The following is a 26901-nucleotide window of genomic DNA, read 5'->3' as shown; positions in this document are numbered from 1 at the left end:
AGCTGACCATGAAAAGCCATCAAAGGGTTGACGCTTTGACCAGGGAAGTTATGGTAACTGTGGGACCTTGCAAGGTGGGCTTTCCCAGCTTTATCGTGAAACTATCATACCTCAAGAAGAACTCCGCCGTAAATATCCTTAGAACCAGCTCCACCAGATTCTTCCCGGCACATTGCTTGTTCGCTGCCGCCGGCTCCTCTGTCTCCCGCCCGTTCGACCAGTACACGTACCTCAACAGCTTCTCTCCTTCTTCTCCCATAAACCTATCCTCCACGAATCTCTCTGCATCCTTAAAAACTTTTTCATCCTTCGTTGCAAATGGCTGAAACCCTAACAGCGTCTCTCCTTTCTTCACCAAAAACGCAGCGTCGTGACTTCGGACAACAATGTCCTCTTTGGCCTTCGCGTACTGGTACGCCACCGGAGGTTCAATCCTCAGCGACTCCCACACCACTGACTTCACCAACGGCATCTTTTCCATCGCCTTCAAAGTGACCCCACCTTCTTCTTTCACGACGCTCCGGACTTCGTCGGCGATTTTCTGGTGTAGGGTCTTTCCGGCCAGTCCGACCCACTTCATCAAGGTGGGGATGACGATCTTCATCCCGTTGCAAGAGTTGAAGCCCAGAACGAAGAGCAAGTTCATGCAGGCTTCGTCTTTGGATAAGCCGAAAGTCGAAGCTAAATCAAACGCTTCCGTAGCTGATGTTTCGACGGCATTGTAAAGCTTGTTTAGGTCCCATTTCAGCAAGAAGCTGGGAAGCGGCAGAGTATGGAGAAGTAAATCTTCTAGCACGCTGAGAGGGAAGAGGTACCACGGCAACCCCAGAGATCCAAGAGGTAAAACCTGCAGGTACATGTGTTTGATTTGATCTAAGGGAAAAGTGATTTTAATTACAGCTAAACGAGACATCATTTCTAATTCTACTTACCTGAGCAAACACCCAGAGCTGGAAGAGTTTCAAGCCATCAGATTTGAGTTTGGTTTGGACTGGTGCTTTGCCGCAGTATAGGTGAAACAAGAAGTTGAAGAGCTCGTTTTGGCTGATGGGGTTGAAGTAAACCTTTCCATGGCCAGATACTTCGTCTTCAACCTTAATAAACAGCTCTGTCAAGTAGTTTCTGAGCAGTGGGATTACCTGGTCTTTTCGCGAGGCGATGAGAGCAAGGAGGAAGCTCTTGATTTGGTCGTGCTTGGGTTCGGATGGGTCGAGGTAGTTGCAGACACGGTAGCCATTGGTGAATCCGGCGGAGGGCTTGAAAGTTCCGGTGAAGACGTCGCGTTTCTCGACCTTGGAGTTGTCGAAGAGGACGGGGAAACTAGCGGCGTCAAGTAAAGCGATGACACGAGAGTTAGGAGAAATGAAAGGACCAGGAGGCATGTTGGTTCTGAAGACGGTGGATTTGTATTTGAGCATTCGTGATCTGAAGAAGTCGTCACTGCCTTGGAGGTAGAAAAAGTCGAATCTGTCACAAACGGCTCCGATGAAAGGGAGGCCATAGCCACCTGGGATAGGCTTCAAGGGGAGATCAGCGTCGGCGGAGCCAGAGGAGGAAGACATTCTTTTTAACGTCGATATAGTATTATGATTATCTCTCAACTAAGTGGAATATTAATAGTTTGTGCGAGTGTCCACACACACACACACACGTACACGTGGAAATTGAGACGAAAGATTGCACGCTTAGTTACGGTGATGCGTACAGGATCAGGACCACGGTAACCATACCCCCACGGCAACGGCGAAAGAGCCTCTCCTCTTCCCGGCTCCCCTTAAATTTTATTTTTTAATTATTATTGTTATTGTTATTATTAAAATGTTAAATTATACTCCTTCCGTACTTTTTTTATAAGCAACTTTGGAGTAAAAAATAAGCACAAACCACTAAAATTTAATTTCAACAGTTTACAAATGCATTGGAGGCTTTTAAAAATATTTTATAAATAAGTTTTAAAAATGTTAAAATATGAACCGTCAAAATGTATTAATCTAAGGTTAGGGGGAATAAAAAGGAAGAAAGATTATGAGAAGAGGAGAGAATCTTTTCCCACAACCGCTGAGTTGGAAGGAATCTTTATACCATAGATCGCGGGTGACGTGAATTTATCTTTATTCAGTTTTTTTTTTTTAAAAAAATCAAGATGTGAATTTCAGTTTCTGTCTCATCATCACCGTCACTCGCGGTACAATGGTTGCTCCTCTTGAGTTATCACCGAAAACAAAAAAATGATTACTCTTGAGTCTAAAATAACGAAGGAATAATAATTTTTAGAATGAGCTGGAATGCTCATCAAAATATCAGAATCTCAAGCTAAGCTCAGAAGATTTGAAGGTTTAAATTTAATTTTTTTTAAAGAAAATAGTTATTTTAATGGGTGTCAAATCTAAAATAAAGATAGTTTCTTGATTAAAAAATTTAAGTATGAACTGTTCATATCTAATAAGCTTGAGGTGATCATTGCCATCATGAGCACCCGAACCATGTCTCTATGCTTGAATCTATAATGAGAGTCCTGTCCATATTCGCCGTTTCATGAGTTCGAATTGTCTCAAACTCTTAGGTCCCATATGATATGAAGTACTGAAAATGAAGGATAAAGATTAGAATTGTGATTGAAAAAAATATATTAGAAGAGTATTTATTATGAATGATTTTTTGTTAAGCGGGATTGGGCAAACCCATGTAGGTGAGATGAATCTCACCTACATAGGTTTATCTAATCTCAAGTAACAAGTAACTCCTCATACTAAACACTTTTATCAATTGCAATCTAAATTCCTACATCTCATTTTTAATGCCTTATACCAGGATTTCAAAGCATGGCGAAGTCTCAGAAAATTACAAAATAAGACTGAAAACTCAAAAAAGAAGAAGAAGAAGATACTCCCTCCGTCTTTTATTATAAGATCTAATTTTTTGAATAGGTTTGTCTTTTTTTATAATATCCTTTGTGAGTTTTTCTGAATAGTTAATGTATTATTATCTATTTTACCTCTAGTTTAATGTATTTAATACATTCTCTTTCTTCATTTATCTTACTATTACTCTCTCACATCTACCCATATATATATAAGGATATATTTGAAAAAAAAATTGTATTTGCTACATATTAATTGCTTTTAACTAATTTTAACTGTTTTCTTAAACCACGCAATTTAATTAAAAAGATTTTATAATAAGGGACAGAGTCGTATTGGCATTCCCCAATATAATCTCACCTACGTGAATTTATCTAATCCTGAGTAACAAGCAACTCCTCATACTAAACACTCTTGTCAATTGCAATCTAAATTCCCACGTTTCATTTTTAATGCTTCGTACCAGGATTTCAAAACATGACGAAATCTCATAAAATTAAGACTGAATTAAAACTCAAAAAAAAAAAAAATACAAGAAGAAGAAGACATTGAACTTGGCTCTTTCGGCGAAAGCAAAAACAATGCGCCTTTCAACAGTGATTAAAAGTGAACCACAGCATTTAAAAGTTTTTTGTCCTCCGACTTGGCCAAGTTGAAATATTGATTTGATGTTAATTTTCGTAATTCATCCATATCACACAACTATTTTTATATCTAAATTAATAGTGTGTCATTAAATAGAGGATAAAATTGAAAAAAATGTAATAATTCTTGCATAAATATTGTTGTTTTGGGGCTTCGGTCTGTGTGTTTCTTAACGAGAATAAGCAAATAAAGAGGGAAAAAGTAATAAAATGATATTCAGGAGAAAGATAAAAAAAAAATGATATTACCTCCTCTCCTTAACATAAAAGTCAATTTGACTTTTAATTTGATTATAAATATAGGATACCAATTCATTTAGTCTATCATATTTACTCTCTTTTTTCAAGGTAGCCTTTGTAGAAGTAATTGCACATATTAAATATTTCATTAAATGATAGTTCTATATAATACACATGATTAATAAGAGTATTTTAAAAAATACAATATATATTTATTACAAATAACTAACTTAAACTAATTTTTTTAATTTACTTAAATTAATCAACTAGTTATTATATTAAGTATTGGATGTAGGAATTAAGAAAAGGACCAACTTCACTATGGCACTCTTATTTCTAGCCTCTTCTTCGCAGTGGAGGATAACTATCAACATGGATCCTAATTTGTCCGGTTTAAACAGAGCTAATTCTATTTATAATTTGCGAGCAAAATTAAAGTGTTATATCACATCTTTTAAGTCGATGGGGCCAAAACAAAAGCAAATCAGAAGTTGCAGCTATTGGGGTTGTTGGGCGGTCATTCCATTGAGAATGGCGTATACCGTATAAAACCTTTTAATTAAATAAAAGAGATCCAAAAAGTATAACGTATCACGTGGTTTCACATTATCATCTGTAAATTAAGACGAATTTCTTGTCATTTTATTATCAAATAACTATTATTTGCTCGAATTAAGTAATTATAACACGTCTCTGGAGACTACTGTCACGTTGGAATATAATATTGATTAACTATAAAAAATTAAATGTGCCTTTTGTCATCATCCTCGAGCCAAGGGGCCGTTCAAAAATTATGCGCAATTAATATAAAATGAAGAAATTGATTCCATTAATTGATATAATTTGTTTACCTCATGTGCTTGTTTCTTTGATGTCAAGCCCAGGCCAACTCAAATTAAAAAGGCTTTAAAAGAATTGTATTTAATTTAATATTAAAATATTAGTAGAATTAATCATTGCTTGTTTCTCTAAACTCCAATGTTAATCATATTTTCCAACTTGATGAGCTCTTCAACTAATGAAAGCAATGTCTCCTAATTAAGGCGTGGGATCTTCTCTGTAGAGAGATATACGTGAATTTGGCTTCCCATGTGTTCTAGCAAACTTGAGGGAAATTATTAAATCATTCTTTAATTTGCATTTCAAATTATTATCCATTCTTGCATGAGAGGTGAGAAGGGAGAAGAAAGTACCAAATCAAGGCAAATATAGCAAACCAGCTAGCTAGCTCGCTCCTTAATTTTGTGAAAAATGCAAATGATACATCAGCAAGTGGGAAATTGTCAAATTATGATCAATAAGGTCTGTTTGACTCAATGAGAGAAAGGAGAGGGGAGGGATTTTAATAGAAGGAAGGGAAGGAGAGGAGAGTGGAAGGATTTTAATATTATCTTGTTTGGATTTATAAAGAAAAAAAAGGAGAGGGGAGGAGTTTCAATATTATCTTGTTTAATTCATGAGAAGAGGAGAGGGGAAAATATTTTGACATGAACAATTTCATCTTTATTTTATTTAGGATATGAGCATAATGATCATCACATAACAAAATATGAACATGATGATCACAACATGGCAAAATATTACCTTTTCCCTCTAAATCCTCCTAATTTTGGAGGGAAGGTTGAAGAGGGGATGGGAGGGGAGGGAAATATTTTTAAAATTTTCTCTCTCCCCCTAAAATTTGTGTGTTGCCAAACAAAAGGAAGTGATTAAAATCCTTACTCTTCCCTCCCCTCCAAATCCCACATACCAAACACACGCTAAAAGACAATGAATTAATCACAGTAGCAACTTAATTAGTTAGGAGTGGCTTATCCTTTGTCTTCAGTACGTACCCCAAAGGAAATTAATCTCTAATGTTCATATAAGTATATACTTCTTATGATTTATCCCCAAAAAAAGACAATAAATCACTTAACTTCGATACCTTTAACCTTGGCCTACCTAAAAGTTTGACTTTTTCCTTCTGTGGATGTGTGTTTCTGTGTATAGTATTAACAAGCACAGTGACTCTTCAATTTAATAATTTTGTAATAAAGCTATTTTTTGGAATGTTCTTTCGACTCTATCTCTTCATTTTGCTTCCTTTTTGGTTTTCAATCTTCTCTCTCTTGCTTCATCTTTATCCTAAACTGTATTAACACATTAATTAATTCATCAATTTACTTAAACTAAACAATGTATTCATCACACCAAAGCAATATTCCTTTCGTCACAACACATAAATATCATTATTGGCCATATGGATCATTAACTATAAAATTTATTTTAAAATTGCACATGCACCCATATAGATAGACTCGCCTAATGAATGGCTTTTTTATCAAAATACGATAAACAGTAAAATTATATACCAATATACTTTACTTTTGAAAGTATTTACCAATATATTGCACTTAAAATCACTCTTAGCAAGAACGACTTTCAAATTACACACTAGTCGTTCTTGGCGTGAACGATTTCAAAAGTCATTCTTGGCGTGAACGATTTCACTTTCTTTTTTTGTCAATTTTGCACGACTTGTCTGATCTCCGCTGCCTTTCCCGTTCACTGCCCTCCACTGCCACAAAATGCCAACGTTTTGCCTCAATATGGAGAGATTAGGCGAGTGAATTGAATGGATCAGAAGAAGCAATGTTTGCAAGAAAGAGAAAAAAATAAGCAACCTGGATTTTTTTTTCACTAGTGGATGTTTAACGCCATTAGCAAATAAATAAAAAATTATTCAACACTTACTAATTTTATTTTATTCATGTCACTATATTTAATAAAAATTAAGGATTGAATATAAACTATTACCTCTAGTCTTTAGTATAAAATACAGTTAACTAATTTAGAGCGATTAAATAAGTTACTAAATTATTTTAAAATATTTATATTTATCATTTTTATCCAAACTAATTTGTCCCACTTATAAATTGATATATAATTTAATAATTCACATAAGTATTAGAGAGATCATGTAACATATATATTATAATGAGGTAATTTAGTAATTTTTTTAATCTCTCCAAATTAGCTAATTAATCAACTGAATTTTATATTAAGGACAAAAAAATAATATATTTTTATGGTTTATGTTTTAATTTATAAATTTTATATTAATGAACAAAGGACGAGAGAGAGAGAGAATAGCCGGCCTGGATTTTTTTTTTCTCCACTGGTGGGTGTTTAATATCATTAGGAAGTAAATAAAAATTATTTAATACTTACTAATTTTATTTCATTAAAATTCTTAAATTTTATTTCTTCTACTTGTTTCTTTTACATCACACAGAACCTAAAAATTGAGTGTATTTAATTCTCATGAATTAGGTAACAAATATTGAATGATGAGAATTGTCTTATAAATTAAAAAATACCATAAAAATATATTATTTTCTGGTCCTTAATATAAAATCCAGTTGATTAATTGGCTAATTTGGAGATATTTAAAAAGTTACTAAATTACCTCATTATAATATATATGTTACATGATCTCTTTGATACTTATGTGAATTATTAAATTATTTATCAATTTATAAGTGGACAAATTAGTTTGGATAAAAATAATAAATATAAATACTTTAAAATAATTTAGTAACTTATTTAATCGCTCTAAATTAGTTAACTGTGTCTTATACTAAAGACTAGAGGTAGTATTTTATATTCAATCCTTAATTTTTATTAAATATAGTGAGCTGAATAAAATAAAATTAGTAAGTGTTGAATAATTTTTTATTTATTTGCTAATGGCGTTAAACATCCACTAGTAAAAAAAAAATCTAAGTTGGTTTTTTTCTCTCTCTCTTGCGAACTTTGCATCTTCTGATCCATTCAATTCACTCGCCTAATCTCACTATACTGAGACAAAACATTGGCATTTTGTGGCAGTGGAGGGCAGCGAACAAGAAAGGCCGGAAAGATCAGACAAGTCGCGTAAAATTAGTAGAGAGAGAAAATAAAATCGTTCTTGACGTGAATCGTTCACATAAAAAACGACTTATATATAATTTAAAAGTCGTTCTCGTCAAAAATGATTTAAAGTGTAACATGTAAATAAATACTTTTAAAATTACAATATATTGATATTTAGTTTTATTGTTGATCTTATTTTGATAAAAAAAAACGCTTAATAAACTGATGCGTTGCCCATGATCGTGACAACAAGTGATAAGATAAGATTTTTATGACCTGGTCAGAGAATATTTCAGTCATTTTCTGGTCCCACCAATTATTGAACTCACTGTTTGGACGTACCCATGTAGCTAAACATAGCCTCCCATCCGCTTACTTTAAATGATCCTGTGATATACGGGATTTTTACCGAAATGCTATGAACAGTGAAATAAAATACCAAAATACTATAACGCGGAAAGATATTACCGAAATGCTACACTTGAAATTTATCACTAGGAGATGAATTTATAAACTTCATCTTGCCCAAAACGAGTTCTTCAATAAAGTGGGCAAATTTACAAATTCATCTGGTAGAGATGAATTTGTAAAGTTCATCTTTGAGTGATGACCTTTAGAAAAAGTACTTTTGTCCTTTTCTCTCCATTTCCATACATATGAGCATCTTCTTCCCATACGAATCTCTCAGAACCACTTTTGTCTAAGTCAAAAAGGCAACTGAACTCTTTGCATGCGTCTGAAGCTGGGAAGAATATTCAGTCATCTCATCTCCCTTGCCCGTGAAGCTACAGTAGCGTCGTGGCTTACTATATATTTTGCATCTTCTCTTACACCCATGAATGCATCTGAATCGTCCAAGCTTTACTTATACATTTTGCATCTCCTCTTATGCCAGTAGCCCATGAATGCGTTTGAGTCCTCCGCATGTTGTGTTCCCACTTCATGTTGAGCTTGTGTTCCCACTTCTATCTATTTCCTAAATATTGCATTATAATCATTAATTAAGTACAACTGGGAGAAGACAAAACTTTGAAAATAGAAAGACTCCCAAATCATAGTTTCCCATGCATAGTTCGCATAGGTTTAAATCTAGCGCTAAAAAAATTATTCATATTTATATATGTATTATAATTCTATTTTGATTCATTCCGTACCTTTTAATTAAATTTCTAATAGTTTTAAAAGTAATATCAAATCTATGTATTATAGATATTTAAAAATTAAATTTTTTTTTATATTCATTTTTATTAATGAAAAAAGTTTAACAAAATATTGCCACCTATTTTCATATTAATAAAAATTTACCTTTATATTATATTTTATTCTCATTATTGTATCCAAAATATTTACTAAATAGGTAAAAATTATATTATTTTAAGAAAAAATTAGGGGGAAGGACCTAGAAAAATAATATTTATTGAGAAGGATCTTAAAAATTATAATTATTTATAAGGACCAAATACTAAAATATAAATTTAAAAATATTAAAGTACCCTTAACTAAATCCCTACATTTTTTTTTATCATGCTTCCATTGAATAGATCTTTTTTAATTATCTCCCTAATTTGTACTAAAAAAATTTATAATCTTTTTCTTATCAATATTTATAAAAAAATTTATTGAAATCAAATCAAAATCATTTATTATTAAGCTAAAATATCTTACATATTTAAATACAATGAAATGAAATTATTCATCTACATGAACACCCTTAGCGAATAGTTAAATTTTATCGGTCTTTATTCTATTCCAATTGAAATTTTCTCTTTTTTTCAAACATCTCTTTCGTTGCTTTTAATTTAATAAATTGTTTCACCCATATATATATATTATAAATATGTTTAAATGTAAATAAACATATTTTACTTGATTTCATTAAATACAATTTAAATTTTTATAATTATTTTTCTTAACCTCGGTTTTTTAAAACAATAAATAATTAAATGAATAAAATTATTCAGATTTATTTTTATATCTGAAATTTTTCATTTATTTTAATAATTTTTTAATTGTTAGTTACTTTAATACCCACCTATCAAGATCGAGTAAAACAAAAAAAATTATGAAAATTGATAGCAAATATGGGGAAAAAAGTTAAAGCTATGAATTTTTTTCTTATATATTTATTTCCAAAAAAAAATCATATACTTAAAAGACACTCCTCTAGTTTTATTTATAAGACAGAGAGAGTGTAAATTTTGATCCTATATATAAGGCACTTGATATAATTTTTAATACAAACATACATAATTATCTTTATTAAGTTATTTGCACAGTTGGTACATTTTCTTCACTCCTTTATCCAATACTAAATGTCCTTCAATTTTGTCTTCTTCTTATGCTATTATTCCCGCATGTTCCACTTCTTCTATCTCTCTCTCTCTATTCATCTTTTCCACTCTCCCCTACTCATTCCTTTTGTTATTCACCTCTTCTACTCTCTTTTTTTTTCCTATGCCATTAGTTCTTTTCATACATAACAGATCTGACACTTCGAGAAAAAAATACTTGATGAAAATATACATTTTTGTGCTTGATTAATGTTACTTTTATAATCAAATTATGAGATAGTGGATGTGAAATTATTTCAACGGTTTTTTAATCTGTGTGAAATATACTAAAAGTGCCTTATAAATAGGACTAAATGGGTAATAGAGATCAAAACAAAATCTTGAAATCTTAAAACTATACAATAGAGGATTCTTACCAGCAAAATAAGAGGCACCTAAGAGTATAGATTTTTGAAATTGTTCAACCCACTACTTAGCACCTGGAGATTTAAAATAATAGTTTATCAAATAAAAAGAAGAAGAAAATCAAATTAAATATTATAATGACAAAATAAAAAATACATAAGAGAAATAACATACCCTTAGGGCCTCAACAGTAGTAAAAGTATGTGTCGAATGTTTGCAAGTAAGAGTAGAGAAACAGGACAGCAAAAGAATGGAGAAGGCTGGAGCAACTAATAAAACGAGAGAGTAGGATGATGAGAGAGAAGAGAGAAGTCTGAATATATGAAGTGGGAACACAAGCTCAACATGCGGAGGACTCAGATGCATTCATGGGCTACTGGCATAAGAGGAGATGCAAAATGTATAAGTAAAGCTCGGACGATTCAGACGCATTCATGGGCGTAAGAGGAGATGCAAAATATATAGCAAGCCACGACGCTACTGTAGCTTCACGGGCAAGGGAGATGAGAGGACTTAATATTCTTCCTAGCTTCAGACGCATGCAAAGAGTTCAATTGCTTTTTTAACTTAGACAAAAGTGGTTCTGAGATATTTATACGGGGAGAGGATGCTCATACGCATGGAAATAGGGAGAAAAGGACAAAAGTACTTTTTCTGAAGTTCATCACTCAAAGATGAACTTTACAAATTCATCTCTACCAGATGAATTTGCAAATTTTCCCACTTTATTGAAGAACTCATTCTGGGCAAGATGAAGTTTATAAATTCATCTCCTGGTGATGAATTTCAAGTATAGCATTTCGGTAATATCTTTCCGCACTGTAGCATTTTGGTATTTTATTTCACTGTTCATAGCATTTTGGTAAAAATCCCGTGATATACAAAACGATACAAAATGGTGATATACAAAACGATACAAAATAAAAATGTGAAATGATTGCTGCTTCGTAAGTCATAAAAATAGTTTTTTCTTCTTCCAAACGCGTCCCGCCAAATCCTATGTGGCTTTGTCTCTTAATGAGCATAAAACAATAAAGAGGATCAATGCCTGCACGTACACATGCATCTTAATGTGTACTTTAATTTTTAATTACATGCAAATATAGCACTTTAATTTTAAATTAGGGTACTGGATGCATTATAAATAATATTAAGAAATTAGATGCATAGTAAATAATTTGAAAAATAATATCTTAGAAGCTAATTTTACAGGCAAAAAAAGGAACACAATTTTGTGATGTGAAGAGAATCTTTTGTCCTTTTATGTTAAAAATCAAATCAACCATCGAGCTCCTTAAAATGAAAGCTCATTGTGCCTGTGCAAATTATTGACTCCGCGTAGGCAGTGTTATTGTAGAATTTTGCCTCTGCCAGTAAAAGCCCTCATCATATCCTAGCCAGCTCTTCTGGAAATCAAAGCTTAATTTTTAGGGAAATTTAATTGATATATACATCGTAACTTATTATTCATTCTTTTCTTCCAAGTGTCATCTATCTCTCGAGTTTAAGAATTATTCATTTGGTATGAAAAAAAAATGAAGGGGAGGGGAGGGGAAAAACTTTAAATAAGTTCGATTTGAAAAACTGAACAAGTAGGGTTATAAGTTTTTAATTAATTTTTATTACTCTTTCATCATACAATTTTCCTCTATTAAAATTTTATATCCCTATTTCTTCGATTTTTTAAATCAAATTCATTGAAATTTTCTCTCTCTTCTCGTTCTTTCTATTTTCTTTATACCAAACAGGGCAAGGGATTTGATTGAGAAAGCTTTTTGGTATTAACTCTACACCCAAAAAAAAAAAAAAACTTTACGCGACTGATGTTCAAACCATTAAAACTTTTCACCAAAAAAAAAACCATTAAAACTAATGCCTTTCAAAAATCACACGCCGATTTTACCTAATTAGGGAGAATTAAATGTTACGCTCTTAAATTATACTACCTCCGGTCCTTATTATAAGATCCTATTTGACTTTTTATTTGGTCCTAATTATAAGACCCCAATTCATTTTGTCTCCCATATTTATGCATTTTTTTCCAAGATAATCCTTCTAATAATGATAGTTCTAGCTAATATACTTAATTAGCAAGGATATTTTAGGAATGACAACACTTATTTAATTTATTACAAATAACTAACTTAACTTATTTCTTTAATTTTTTCAAATAAGTCAACTGGGTCTTATAATTAGGACCAGAGGTAGTACAATAGTTATATATATTTTTTATATTTAAATTTATAAAGTAATGCTTAATTATCTTTGGAATATCATAAAAATTAAATCTGTTATAAGTATGATTAAATCCACGTAACTTATCGCTGTATTCCATAGGATTCCCCAAGAATTTATTTAGCACAATCGGAACGTGGGCGTCTAACGAATTATTTGGCTAGATGAAACAAACTAAGTAAATAAACACAACGGATTTGGATTCTCTCTACCACCCCTCCCATTGTCTTTCCTTCTCACCGCCTTCTTTGTTTTCTTCACAGTCGTCGGATCAAAATCCCAATGGTTCAAATTTTTTTTATCTAAAATGATACTCCTCTGGTCCTAATTATAAGACCCAATTGACTTATTTGAGGAGATTAAGGAAGTAAGTTAAGTTGGTTATTTATAATAAATAAGTGTTGTTATTCCTAAAATATCCTTGCTAATTAAGTATATTGGCTAAAACTATCATTATTAGAAGGATTATCTTGGAAAAAAATGCATAAATATAAGAGACAAAATGGATTGGGTCTTATAATTAGGACTAAATAAAAAATCAAATTGGGTCTTATAATAAGGATCGGAGGAGTATTATATAATGTTAATTTTAGATCATTGAGATTTTGATCTGATGGTTGCAAAGAAAAAAAGACAGAAGAGAATGGGAAGGGCGGCGGAGAGGATCATCCCCCACAGTACACACGCCTCATCATTTGACAGGGAATTAGGAAATGACAACGTAGGGGACACGCGTGCATGGATTGAGCTGTTTCAAAGAAAGCATTTTTGTAATTTTGTCCCCTTCATATCTGATTCAGAGACATCAATTTCAAATCTTAATATGTGAAATAATTCCTGATTCGTAAATCATAAAAATGGTTTTTTTCCCCCCTTCCAAACGGGTCCCGCCGCCAAATCCTATTTGGCTTTGTCTCTAAATATATAATGAGTATAAAACAATAAAGAGGGTCAATGCCTGCATTTCCTCATGCATCTCGTGATTTGTCCTCTGTTATTAATTTTCTATTCAAACAGGCACGAGTTAAATAGTTTTCATATTTTATGGATTGACATGGATTAATTAAATATAATAAAAATTGGTGACTACTTGTGTATATAAGAACTCTGATCAACCCAAAGTGTATATCAAACCAGAGCGAGCAAAGAGAAGTGAGAAATTTTACTAAAAAAGCCAAACAATGTCTTCTTCTTCATCATCAGAATCTAACAATCTCCCACTGAAACCAATTCCGGGATCCTATGGCTCTCCATTCTTCGGAGCCATCGCAGACCGACGCGACTTCTTCTACAACCTCGGCCGCGAAAAGTTCTTCACTTCCAAAATCGAGAACTATCAATCCACGGTGTTCCGAACCAACATGCCTCCCGGTCCGTTCATCGCTTCCGATCCAAGAGTCGTCGCCGTCCTTGACGCCGTCAGCTTCCCCATCCTCTTTGATGTCTCCCAAGTGGAGAAACGCGACCTCTTCACCGGAACCTACATGCCGTCCACCGCCCTCACCGGCGGCTACCGCGTCTGCTCCTACCTTGACCCCTCCGAACCTAAGCACGCCCTCATCAAGCGCTTCCTTTTCTCCCTCCTCGCAGCTCGTCACGACAAGGTACATGTGCATGGCGCACGTCATTAAACACCACCATGAAATAAAAGTAACATTGCTTAACAGTATAACTATCAAGTCGACAGATATATATATACACACACACAGAAAATTTTTCATTTATTATATATCGATCTTAACAGTATAATTGCTCAAATTATTGTAAGTATATTTTGTTAGTTGATGAGTTGACGGCTTTCGTTAATTTTTAGGTACTGCCACTGCTTAAAAGCTCCTTGTACAAGATTTTTATGAAACTGGAACAAGATATCTCAGCTGAAGGCGAAGCAGACTTCAACACCATCAGCGACAACGAATCCTTCAACTTCGTGTTCAAGCTCTTTTGCGGGGTAGACCCGAACCAGACCAAGCTCGGGTCGAAGGGTCCAAAACTGATCCAGAACTGGCTGGTAGCTCAGCTCGCTCCTATTGTAACCCTAGGCCTTCCAAAATTCTTGAGCCTAGCTGAAGATCTCCTGCTTCACACCTTTCCCATTCCGCCCTTTCTGGTCAAGTCGGCCTACAACAAAGTCTACAACGCCGTTTCCGGGTCTGCGACGGAGGCACTGGACGAAGCGGTGCGTTTAGGGCTTCAAAGAGAAGAGGCGGCTCATAACTTGGTTTTTGTTTTAGGGTTCAACACCTTCGGAGGGGTCAAGGTTATGTTCCCCAGCATCATGAAGTGGGTCGGATTAGCCGGGGAGGGTCTACACAAGAAGCTCGCCGACGAGATCAGGACCGTCGTTAAAGCGGACGGGGGTCTTACACTTGGATCGTTGGACAAGATGACTTTGACAAAATCAGTGGTGTGGGAGGCTCTGAGGATTGAGCCGCCGGTTCCGTTCCAGTACGCGAAGGCCAAGAAGGATATCATGATCCAGAGCCATGACGCGAGGTTTGAGATCAAGAAAGGAGAGATGATATTCGGGTATCAGCCGTTGGCAACGAGGGACCCGAAGGTGTTTGAGAGGGCAGATGTGTTCGTGGCAGATAGGTTTGTGGGGGAAGAAGGGGAGAAACTGTTGAAGTACGTGTGCTGGTCGAATGGGCGCGAAAAAGAGGATCCAAGCACCGAGAACAAGCAGTGTGCTGGGAAGAATCTGGTGGTGATGTTGGGAAGGTTATTGCTGGTAGAATTCTTCTTGCAGTATGACAGTTTCAGTATTGAAGAGAAAACGCCTGTTCTTGGACCAGCCATTGCCATTAAGTCGTTGATCAAGGCCAAAAGCGTCTAATGCACTATCATGTCGAGTGATCATGTTTCTAAGGAGGTGTTTGGCAAGTATTTTCACAAATCGAAATAAACTTTTCTGCATATTTATTTCGTATACTGTAAAAGCACTTTTAAAATCATAATTTTGATTTTATCCAAACACCCTCTAGATTGAAGTGGTCGAGTTTATGAGATAATTGTAGGATCAAAGGGTTTTAATAAAGACAATCATTCAGATTGAGTTAAACTGCGGTATATTTGGAGCGATTCGGAACCTCTCCTCTTCCCTTTCCATTCTCTTCCCTCCTCTTCTTTTTTATAACCATTAGATTAACATATTTCAACGGTTTAGATTTTAATTTTTTATAAACTACTTATAAAAAATTTTTAAAAACATTTAGTGCATTTGCAAACTATTAGAATTAAATTTTAATATAGTTTGTAATTTATTATTTATTTATTTTAATAATTTACTATGTTAATAATAGTTTTAGAAAGATTTAAATCTGAACGTTAAAATATTAATCGAATGGTTAGATAAGGAAAAGGAGCAAAGAGGAGGGAAAGGAAAGAGGAGAGGTTCTAAGCTGATATTTGGAGCGGTCCATTATTTGGCCTTCAATTTGGGCGGTGGTTGTCACAGAAGAGAAAAATAATTGGGCGGTGGTTGACAAAATCCATAAATTAAAGGAATCACATACGTGGACCAACGTAACTTACTTAACATAATCCTCCTTTTTTGTTTGGCTGAAGTTACTTAACATAACCCTCACGAGTTCAAAAAGATTATAGCCCTTACACATGTTGGCCCAAATAAAGCCCACATAACAAGTACCGAACTATGGATATGAATTTCTTTTTAACGCTGGCTTTGAGAATTGGAAAAGTCTCCCATAAAAAAACTTGAAATTACTAAATTTTAACTAAGAAATTCATATCAAAATGTGTTGTTATTTTAACATTCAGTATCATTACTTATTAAAATATTTTTATTAGATTTAATTTGAGATTTAGTAATTTCAAGCTTCTTTTTAAAGATTTTCCTAGTTATACATTACAGATCACAAAGGTTGTGGGGTTGCAGGCTTCACCCATGTGCTAGGAATAGGATAGTGCAATGCTTTTGAAGCTGAAGAATGAACTGTTTCAGAAGGTGGTCCTGATAATTAGCTTGGGATTTTGGATTCAGAAAAATTATTTTGGAATCTGATTAAAAAATATTTAATGGGTATATGCTATTCGACGGACAAAACTCCAGTACATGTAACCTGATTTTTACCCACAGATTCAAAACATGATGAAGTGTATATAATACTCCTCCGATTCTTAATATAAGACCCATTTAACTAATTTGACTAGATTAAAGAAGTTAGGTAAGTTAGTTAATTATAAGAAAAGTGACATATTTTTTCTAAAATACCATAACCATCTTTCTTAATACCCCCTCTCCTTCTTCTACTTGATTATGGTTGAGAGAGTATCTATAAGGGTAATTTAGAGAAAATTGACAAATATGAGAAATGGGTCTTATATTTTGAACCAAAACCAATTCAAAAATCAGGTCCTATATTTAGGACCGGATGAGTAACTCGGAGCCGAATTTTAGCCATATTTCAAGAGACCAGAGCTGTGTTGCGGATACTTTAACCAAAGGATGATTTATCTATTCCTCACCTTTGGATTGTTGCCTCGTAGATTGTATGGATTTAATCCCCACTTAGAAAGTATTTGGTGAAACCCAGAAGCATTTTTAAAAAATACTTTCATGCAAGTCGAGACAAAACTCTTCTCACATACTTACTACGTATATTATAAAATTACTTTTAAAATTAGAGTTTTATTTTTTTCCAAACACCCTGTTAATATAGTGATTTAAATTTAGTCAGGCTTTAGCGCTCGTTGTACGAAAACACAACCTCCTCTCCCCCCTGGGGGGCCGGGGTGGTCATGTGTTGGACTGGTCCCCTTAATTCGAAAGTCAAAGGAACAACATATGACTGGATCCCACATTACATAATCCATACAAATTCAAAAGAGTGGCCCATGTTGGTTGAAGTCCTATAGCGGCAACCCGGTATATTTGGGCTCGTAATCGTGTCTTTGTGGGAGAGTAACGTAATTGTCCATTTTTCTCATGAGCTACCGTGACATGTATAATTCTATAGACGGGTAATATGTTCTTGACGAAGTTTGAGATTTATATTTTTGTCATTTCAATGGCCATATCAATATCTAATTCATTGAATTTTGAAGCGTTCTTTTGAACTAATAGCACGTATATGAACATTACCAAAAACTTAGGAAATCTGGACATTATTAATTACTCATCTGATCCTTAATATACGACTTATTTAACTAATTTGATTAAATTAAAAAAATTAGATTAGTTAGTTAATTATGAGAAATATGACATACTTTTACTAAAACACCATAATCATCTTCTTTAATGTCCTCTCTCCCTCTTTTACTTGATTATGGTTGAGGGAGTATCCACATGGGTAATTTGGAAAAAATTGATAAATATGATAAATACGTCTTATATTTGGGATCAAAATCAACTCAACAATTAGATTTTATATTAAAGACCGGAAGAGTATTACTTTCCCTCCATGGCAAGCAATGTTTTGACTCTCAAACTTTCTTTTAGGCCAAAGTTGCACTCTTAAACTATACCTTAGTTATATTTTTAATATTTGAATTTCAGCAAGTAATGCTTAATTACCTTTGAAATAATAAAAATTAAATCTATTATATCTATAGTTAAAATTAAAATTTTAAATCCACGTAATTTATCTGTCTCCTCCATATCATTCCCCAATTTTTTATTTAGCACGATGGGGAACATGAGGATCCAACAAAAATCATGTAATCTTTGGACGTTGATTTGCTCATAACATTTTTTTTTTAACAATTGGCTTATAATATTTTTACTTTACATAAAGGGATAAACTAATGATAAAAGTCTACATCATAAACCTGGAACATATACCTATTCTATAATTACACTTTTTTTTTTCCATAGCCACGTTTTTTCCCTGAGGATCTATAGCTGACATGATTTTTTGGGTTCATCCTTGTTTAGATTCCCACTCCATCATTTAGATCAATGAACGTTACTACGGCATTAATCAACTTATAATAATTCCCAACAATAAATGGCGAAGAGGCAAAAGCAGGTCGTGTGCATGCCAGAAATTTTTTTTTTTTTTGTAAGCCTCTGGTATCCTGAGCTAAGTCATCTTTTAGACATAATAATGGATTCAAACAAATCCGGATCGAAACATGACAAAAACTATTAAAGTTGGTGTCCTTGACCCTTAAGATGTTATATTCCCACGCCTCGAATTCGAGACCCGTTGTTAAGTTAGAACAACCCCAATTAGGTGATCTAATCATCGGTGTTCTAGAATTTTAATCTTCAAGTGTAATTGCGAATCAACATCTGAAAAGGACAAAATGAGAGAAAAATACTTATTGAATTTTAAAAAGATAAATAAGCCATGCTAATTATTTTTGTAATGGTTTTGACTATAATTATAATGGTTTACTACTCAAAATCTATTAAAATCATCTATTTGTCATTTTGAAATTTAACAGGTTTTTTCTTCGAAAGATATGTTAGTCAGATAAATTAAAAACAAGAAAAATTAAGATTTAATGCACCGGCATCAAATTTGAAGGGTATAAAACTACAATTATTTTCTTTTTTTGACACAGCTCGTATATACACGCATGTCAATGCTGAGTTTGAGTTAGAAATTTTCTCCAAGCGTGATGGATGATGTTGGCATATACGGGCAGGTATCTGTTGACATAAATATGAAAACAATTCCATAAAGCAACAAATACAAAGCGTGCACGCACAGATAAATAAATATATTTATATTTATATACATTTATATATATATGTATGGCTATGTCAGGCAAAAATATATATATATATATATTTATATATGTATGGCTATGGTTGCTGCTTGTCTAAGGGTATCCATTGCCAGAAAGTCGCACTGTTTATCTTTATCCAAATGGCGTCATTAGGGTGTAATCTTTTAGCTTTCACTATAATACACTGTTTATCATAGATTATTTGTTTAATTATTATACAACTAAGTTATAAATTACAAAATATCCATATTTTTAACTCGTCTATCTCACAAGGTAAAATTAAGATCATGAACAAAATTGTAGCGTTTGCAATGACAAATTCATCAGAGCTGATAAAGCAGAGAAAATAAAAAAGAGGACAAAATAACATCTAATATCCTAATATTATTTTCTAAATACGTGTATTTAGTACTGTAATGTGATTTTGTTGGTGTGCTTTAGCACCCTGATATTAATTTTTTATTACATAAAAATATAGTACTTTAATTTTGATTTAGGGAACTGAATGTATTATAAATAATATTAAGAAACTAGATGCATAATAAATAACTTGAAAAATAATGTCTTAGAAACTAATTTTAAAGCTAAAAAAAAAAGAACACAATTTTGTGATGTTGTCCTTTTATGTCAATAGCATAAAAAATCAAATCAACCATCGAGCTCCTTAAAATGAAAGTTCCTTGTGCCTATCCACGCGAAGGCAGTGTTACAGTAGAATTTTGCCTCTGCCAGTAAAAGCCCTCGTCCTAGCCAGCTTTTCTAGAAATCAACGCTTCATTTTTAGGACAATTTAATTGATATATATTACCTCTGATTTTTAATATAAAATATTATTTTCTTTTATTTAGTGTTAAATATAAGATTCTAATTCATTTTATTTATTATTTTATATTTTTTTTAAGATAGTCCTTCTAATAATGATATTTCTAGCCGATATACTTGATTGGTAAGAATATTTTATGAAACACAATACTTATTTATTACAAATAGCTAACTTAATTTCTTTTCTTAATCTTTTAAAATTATAACTCGTTCTTATAATTAGAACCGGAGATATTACATCATAACTGATTATTCATTCTTTTCTTCCAAGTGCATCTATCTTTCGAGTTTAAGGGTACGTTTGATACAAGAAAAATGAAACAGAGGCGAGGGGAACAAAATAAATTCGATTTAAAAATTAAAAAATAAGGTTAAAAATCTTTAATTAATTTTTATTTTATAATTTCTCTCTGTTAAAATTTTAAAATCCTATTTCTTTAATTTTTTAAATCAAACTTATTGAAATTTTTTTTTCCTTCTTTTCATTCTCTGGTACCAAACAGCGTAAGGGATTTGACAGGGAAAGCTTTTTTGTATTAACTCTTCGCCCCCAAAAAATGAAATTACGCGACTGATATTCAAACTATTAAAACTTTTCACCAAACAAAAACCGTGTTAAAACTAATGCCTTTCAAAAATCGCATGCAGATTTAATCTAATTAGGGAGAATTAAATGTTACACTCTTAAATTATACATTAGTTATATATTTTTTATATTTAAATTTATAAAGTAATGCTTAATCATCTTTGGAATGTCATAAAAAATTAAATCTACTATAGGTATGGTTAAATCCACGTGATTTATCGCTGTATTCCATATTATTCCCCAGTTACTATTCATTTAGCACAATCGGAACATGGGGGTCTGACGAATTAATTGGGTAGATGAAACAAGGTAAGTAAATTAATTAATTGTAATAAATATAACCTGATCTATCTAAAATATTTTTCTGTAATGTTATACTGTATGTCAATTTTTAGTTAAATAAATTAATTTAAGAAAAATAATAAATATAAAAAAAAGATGGATTAAAATATACAACAAATCGGAAGAGGTAATTACAAAAGTGTACATTGTAAGCTTTGGACATATGTCATTTTATAAGTAGACGATAATTTTCCATGGCCAATGAAAAACACTTTCTTTTACCTGATGAAAATCTGTATATAATTGACATGAATTATTGGGTTCATCCTTGTTCTGCCTCAAGTTCCATCATTTAGATTCCAACGAAGGAACGTCAGCACATCATTATTCAACTTTTCCATTAATTAATTCATTAATGGCCAAACTTGGCACTGTTACCAACTCTGCATCTGAAAAACGTGTTTGTGAAATAACTTGAAGATAACATTTAAAACACACGGATTTGGATCTCTCTGCCACTCCTCTCATTCTCTTTCCTTCTCGCTGTCTTTTTTTTTTTCCTTCACAACCATGGGATTAAAATCTTAATGGTTTAAATTTTTTGGTCTATTTTTTAATCTAAAATTATAATAATATTTATTTTTATAAAATATTAATCATTGCGGTTTTGGCCTGATGGTTGCTAAGAAAAAAAAAACGGAAGAGAACGGAAGGACGGTGGAGAGGATCAACTCCCACGCAGACGCGCCTCATCATTTGACACCGAATCAGGAAATGACAACGTGGGGGCACGCGCGTGCGCGGATTTGAGCTGGGCGGTTTCAAAGAAAGCATTTTGTAATTTTATCCCCTCAAGTCTGATTCAGAGACATCAAATTCAAATCTTAATAATTTTTGTTTCAGCAAACATAAATAAAAGGTGAAGAGCCCTTCCATTTAACTTGGCTTAAACTCCTCTCTCTGCTTAAGCACACGTGTCATAAGAATTTATTGGGTAAATAAGTTCAAATCCTGATATGAAAAATCTTATTGATAGATAATTTATACATGTTTATTATATTTTTATAAGAGCTCTTTAAATATTGACACATGTCCCGGTGTTTCAAAGCCCAGTTCACTTGACCTTCTGGTTAAAAACATTTAAAAAAAGGCCTTAAAATGAGGGTGTCCGCACTCCCATTTAATTTGCATGTTCCAGCTAATCTGTAACAATTAGACAATTAATATTTCACGTGGGCGACTATTTTACTGTTACTTTCCATCCTTAATATAAAATACTGATTTGATTTTTAATTTGATCTTAAATATAAGACTCTAATTTATTTTACCTCTTATAATTAACTATTTTTAAAGTACTTTTTATAGTATTTACACATTTTAAATATTGCATCAAATGGTAGTTCTAGATAATATATTATTATAAAAATATTTTAAAAACGATAATACTCTTCTCATTCTATTTATAAGGTAATTTCAATACATTTCACACCGATATAAAAAACATCTTAAAATACATTAACTTTCTATTAAAATATAATAATTTTTTAACTTTACCCATATTTAATATATGCCCCTTTCCAAAAAAAAAACTACATTATAATAAATGAAAGACAAAATAGTACATTCATACTGAAAATTTAATAAGGTGACTTATAAATAGAACAAAAAAATCATTCTTTTTTTGTTTCATAAATATGATTAGAAAAATATTTATTTATTATAAATAATTAACTCAATTTTTTTTAAAAAAAATAGTAGCCAGCTCAATTATTAACTTTTTTTTTTGGCCAAAAGCTCCATTATTAACCTTGATGCATAGAAATATAGTACACAAGGATATAAAGATCACAACCCTCAGTCTGATCATACGTCCTTACGCTCTGCTTTCTCTCTGTACCATCACCAAGAAAAAGAAAACACCCAACAATCATCATCAATGGCTTCTTCTTCACCCTCAGACACTTCTTCCAAGCTTCCCCTGAAACCAATACCTGGAAGTTATGGCCTTCGCTTCTTCGGAGCCATTAGCGACAGACACGATTATTTTTACAGACAAGGTCGTGACAAGTTCTTCTCCTCCAGAATGCAGAAGTACAAGTCAACGGTTTTCCGTACGAACATGCCTCCCGCCCTTTCATTTCTTCCGACCCCCGAGTTATCGCAGTCCTCGACGCTATCAGCTTCCAGATTCTCTTCGACAACTCCAAGGTCGAGAAACGCAACGTTCTTGATGGCACCTTCATGCCCTCCACGAGTTCACCGGCGGCTACCGCGTCTGCGCCTTTCTCGACACCTCCGAACCCTCTCATGCTCTCTTCAAAAGCTTCTTCCTCCACCTCCTCGCTTCCCAACACCACAACTTCATCCCGCTCTTTAGGGACTGTGCGTCGGAGCTCTTCGCCGGTCTAGACGACAAAATCTCCGAGAACGGCAAAGTTAGCCTCAACACCTTCAGCGACAAAATGTCTTTCGACTTCGTGTTCCGGCTCCTCTGCGGGTCAAACTCAGACCCTAAGAATACCGAGCTCGGGTCGGATGGTCCAAACTCTTCGAGAAATGGTTGGGTGTACAGCTCGCTCCCCTTGCCACCGCAGGGCTTCCCAAAATATTCGACTACGTCGAAGATTTCTTTCTCCGAACACTCCCGTTTCCAGCGAGTATCGTGAAGTCAGACTACAAGAAGCTTTACGACGTATTCTCCACGGCTGCATCGGCGACGCTGGACGAAGCAGAGCGTTTCGGGCTCAAGAGAGACGAAGCTTGCCATAACCTTATTTCATGGCGGGCTTCAACGCTTACGGTGGGTTCAAGAGCCAGTTCCCTATACTGATGAAGTGGGTTGGATCTGCCGGAGCCGGTCTCCACAAGGAGCTGGCCGACGAGATCAGGACCGTCGTGAAGGCGGAAGGCGGGATCACATTTGCGTCGCTGGAGAAGATGACCCTGACGAAGTCGGTAGTGTACGAGGCACTAAGGATCGAACCTACAGTGCCCTACCAGTACGCTAAGGCGAGGGAGGATCTGGTGATCCAATCTCATGATGCAGCATTGAGATCAAGAAAGGAGAAATGATCTTCGGATTTCAGCCGTTCGCTACGAAAGATCCTTGGGTGTTTGAGAATCCTGAGGCATTTGTGGGCCATAGGTTTGTCGGGGAAGGGGAGAAGCTGCTAAAGTATGTCTATTGGTCAAACGGACGAGAGACAGAGGAGTCATCCAAAGATAACAAGCAATGCCCGGCGAAGAATCTGGTGGTGCTGCTGTGTAGGGTAATGCTGGTGGAGTTTTTCTTACGTTACGACACGGGTACCGTGGAGGTTGGCAAGAGCAGTTCAAATCTAGGAGCATCAGTGACGTTCACTTCGTTGACGAAGTCTTCATCACATTGATCGGTGATAATAACAATACCCTTCGATCTGCTTGGAATGTGTTTTCTGTCTGATGTTGTTTAGTATGCAGCAGGAAAAGTGGTGGTGTGCTGCTGTGGAGACGTGTCATGTGTGCGTGAAATTCTTTAAACAGACATATAAAAATGCATCGGTCATAGGGGTGCGTAGACATACTATTTGTTAGGCATGAGTGATTTATTGGTACGGTTCTGTATTTTGAAATTTTAATACACATTTTTTTTGCTAAGATCCATACACTTCTTTCTATATTTTTCAATATATGTATACAAATATTTTTTATTTTAATAATTGTTATATATTTTTTTAATAAATAAGGGTATTTTAAAAAAACTTATAATATTTATCTCGTTTAACAAAATTTTACCAACTTTTTGATTTGGCTACTTGTTTCTTCTAAAAATAGATAAATGGAGTATTTATTAGATTAGGTTACTTAGGTGTGTTATATTAAAATCTCCAACTACATATGATCTTATTTTTATTTTTAATTTTTTATATGGAGCACATAACAAAGTGTGATTGAATATCTCGACAAATGAATATAACGAGTTTGATTTTGTTCAGACCCCAAAAAAATCTACACATGATTGTCCGTGTCTAACTTTTTTGTGTCAAGGACATGAGTGAGTATGGTTTATAATAATATTTCACGATAGAGTCTTATTAAACATGTTGTCTTATAGCTAGGTAGCGAGTGAAAGTTAAGATGACTCTACCATTAATTAAACCGTAATAAACCCTAGGGCTTGTAAACAAGGAAAAAAAATAATATGAGAATCAATGACTCTTTTAACGTGTTAGCTCTAATAGTAAAAACGCATTTTACGTGGTCATTATTGTTTTTTATCTCTATGTGGCCCCATAAATATAAGTTCAAAGAATTCACGGCACAAATTAAAATGAGGCGGATTGATTGGTGGGGCACAAACAGAAAACGGAACGAGCAAAATGTTTATCATATTAGGAATGCAAATGGTGTGATATCTTCTTCGGCTCGATATAATTGAGCTGGGTCCACGTGGAGAGATTTCTTGTGATCTCAGGCACTACATATATATATATATATATATATATATATATTTATATGTATATGTATGTTTGTATTCAAACGGTTCATCTTCATCATCATTCATTGCACGGCGTGTTGCATGCCGGTTTATAATGGCAATTTTAATTTTAATTTTTTTCATTTTAATGTCATGATCATCTGACCCCGCCTGGCCCACATAAGCCGCATTACCCGCCTGGAAATTCTCCTTTTATTAATATTAAAAATACCAGACAGAGCAGGCGTAAATACCAAAAAAAAAAAAAAATCACCCCCCAAATATTTTAAGCCAAACAATGCTGTGTGCTGGCTCGAGGTTGAGGTTATTTAGGGGATATCAATTCTTCAGAATAGTTGTTCCTCCCACTCATGGAGCATGGAGGGAAAGGCGTGACGTACGAGTATATTTTAAATACTTAATTTTGAGTTATGATTAATATAATTTACAAGTTGGGGTCTTGTAACTCAAATGACATTAAACAATTTATTTTAAATTCTTTTAAATATAAAGTTGTGAGTTCAAATTTTTGATAATAAGTGAGTCAATTGTAAAAAAAAAAGTCAATATAATTTACGATTATAATGTCTGCTTATTCCAAGAATATAACCCTATATTATATTTGTACATTATGTACGCTTCTTTAATTGATTTTAGGAAAAATGGTAAAAAAAGACTGTCGAAATAAAAAATTGTAAATAAAGTCCCGGACAATATTAGTATGGGTTTTGATAATAATTTTTATGAATTGGTCCCTGTGTGTAATTTTTCTATTTCAGCGGTTTTTTTTGCAATTTTTTCTTGAGTTTATATCCATCTTCCTTATTCACCAATGCTGACCAAGGGTTGATATCTATAACTAAGTTCCTTCATAGGCAAATGACAAACAGATGTAGCTGATCTATTCTCCCTTTTCTTTTCTTTTTTTCAAAAAAAAAAAGTAGAAAACCTATTTCCTTCCCACAATTCCAAGACATTTGAACCAAAAGGACCCAATGATTTCCCTCCATAAATGAGACTCACTCTCTATATTTCGCTTTCGATATCGCAATAAAATGACGAGGTTTAAAAAGGATTATTCCATCTAGTACAAAGTATAAGAAGTTGAATAACTAATTTATGACCATTAAAAAATTTTATTAAATTAATTATTATTTCTTAAATCACTGGGGGTGTAAAGAAAATCACTACTACTAATTACATGTTGGGAGTTCCAAATCAATTGAAATGATTCATAAGAAATTTTGGGGGGGGTTGTCCTACATGTGTTGCCCAGAATACAGATCTAAGGAGCCTTGTGTTATCTGGGCCAAGCTGCAGAAATATTGTATAGGAGGCCCACAACTGTGTTGCCTGTTTTTTGGTCTTGGAACTTCAGCCAAGCACGTATGTTATAGTTTAAAATTTAGTTAAAAAGTTAGTTCCTTATAAAATATTATGGTGAGCCAAAATTCAAATCCTCGTTAAAAAAGATGTTTGTATT

The 26901-nt window shown here is 33.5% G+C and overlaps 2 protein-coding genes and 1 pseudogene across 2 annotated transcripts; 2 read left to right on the top strand and 1 right to left on the bottom strand.

Moving 5' to 3' along the window:
• Positions 1-19: 19 nt before the first annotated feature.
• Positions 20-1562, bottom strand: LOC114733744 (allene oxide synthase 3-like). The gene is made up of 2 exons (XM_028921240.1): positions 933-1562; positions 20-847 (listed from the first exon to the last, which is right to left on the bottom strand). The coding sequence occupies exons 1-2, from the start codon at positions 1560-1562 to the stop codon at positions 20-22; spliced, it is 1458 nt and encodes a 485-aa protein (XP_028777073.1).
• Positions 1563-13732: 12170 nt separating this feature from the next.
• Positions 13733-15581, top strand: LOC114733739 (allene oxide synthase 1, chloroplastic-like). The gene is made up of 2 exons (XM_028921236.1): positions 13733-14177; positions 14387-15581. Exons 1-2 carry the CDS (start codon positions 13755-13757, stop codon positions 15407-15409), a joined length of 1446 nt encoding a protein of 481 aa, XP_028777069.1. The 5' UTR covers positions 13733-13754; the 3' UTR covers positions 15410-15581.
• A 7257-nt stretch (positions 15582-22838) lies between these two features.
• Positions 22839-24479, top strand: LOC114733740 (allene oxide synthase 3-like; annotated as a pseudogene).
• The last annotated feature ends 2422 nt before the right edge of the window (positions 24480-26901 follow it).

Source organism: Neltuma alba, unplaced genomic scaffold, assembly GCF_004799145.2.
Source record: "Neltuma alba isolate B1F8T4 unplaced genomic scaffold, ASM479914v2 tig00013031_pilon, whole genome shotgun sequence".
NCBI lineage: Eukaryota > Viridiplantae > Streptophyta > Magnoliopsida > Fabales > Fabaceae > Neltuma > Neltuma alba.
Note: the sequence above shows the minus strand (reverse complement) of the source record. Positions and strands in the feature narration are given on the sequence as shown.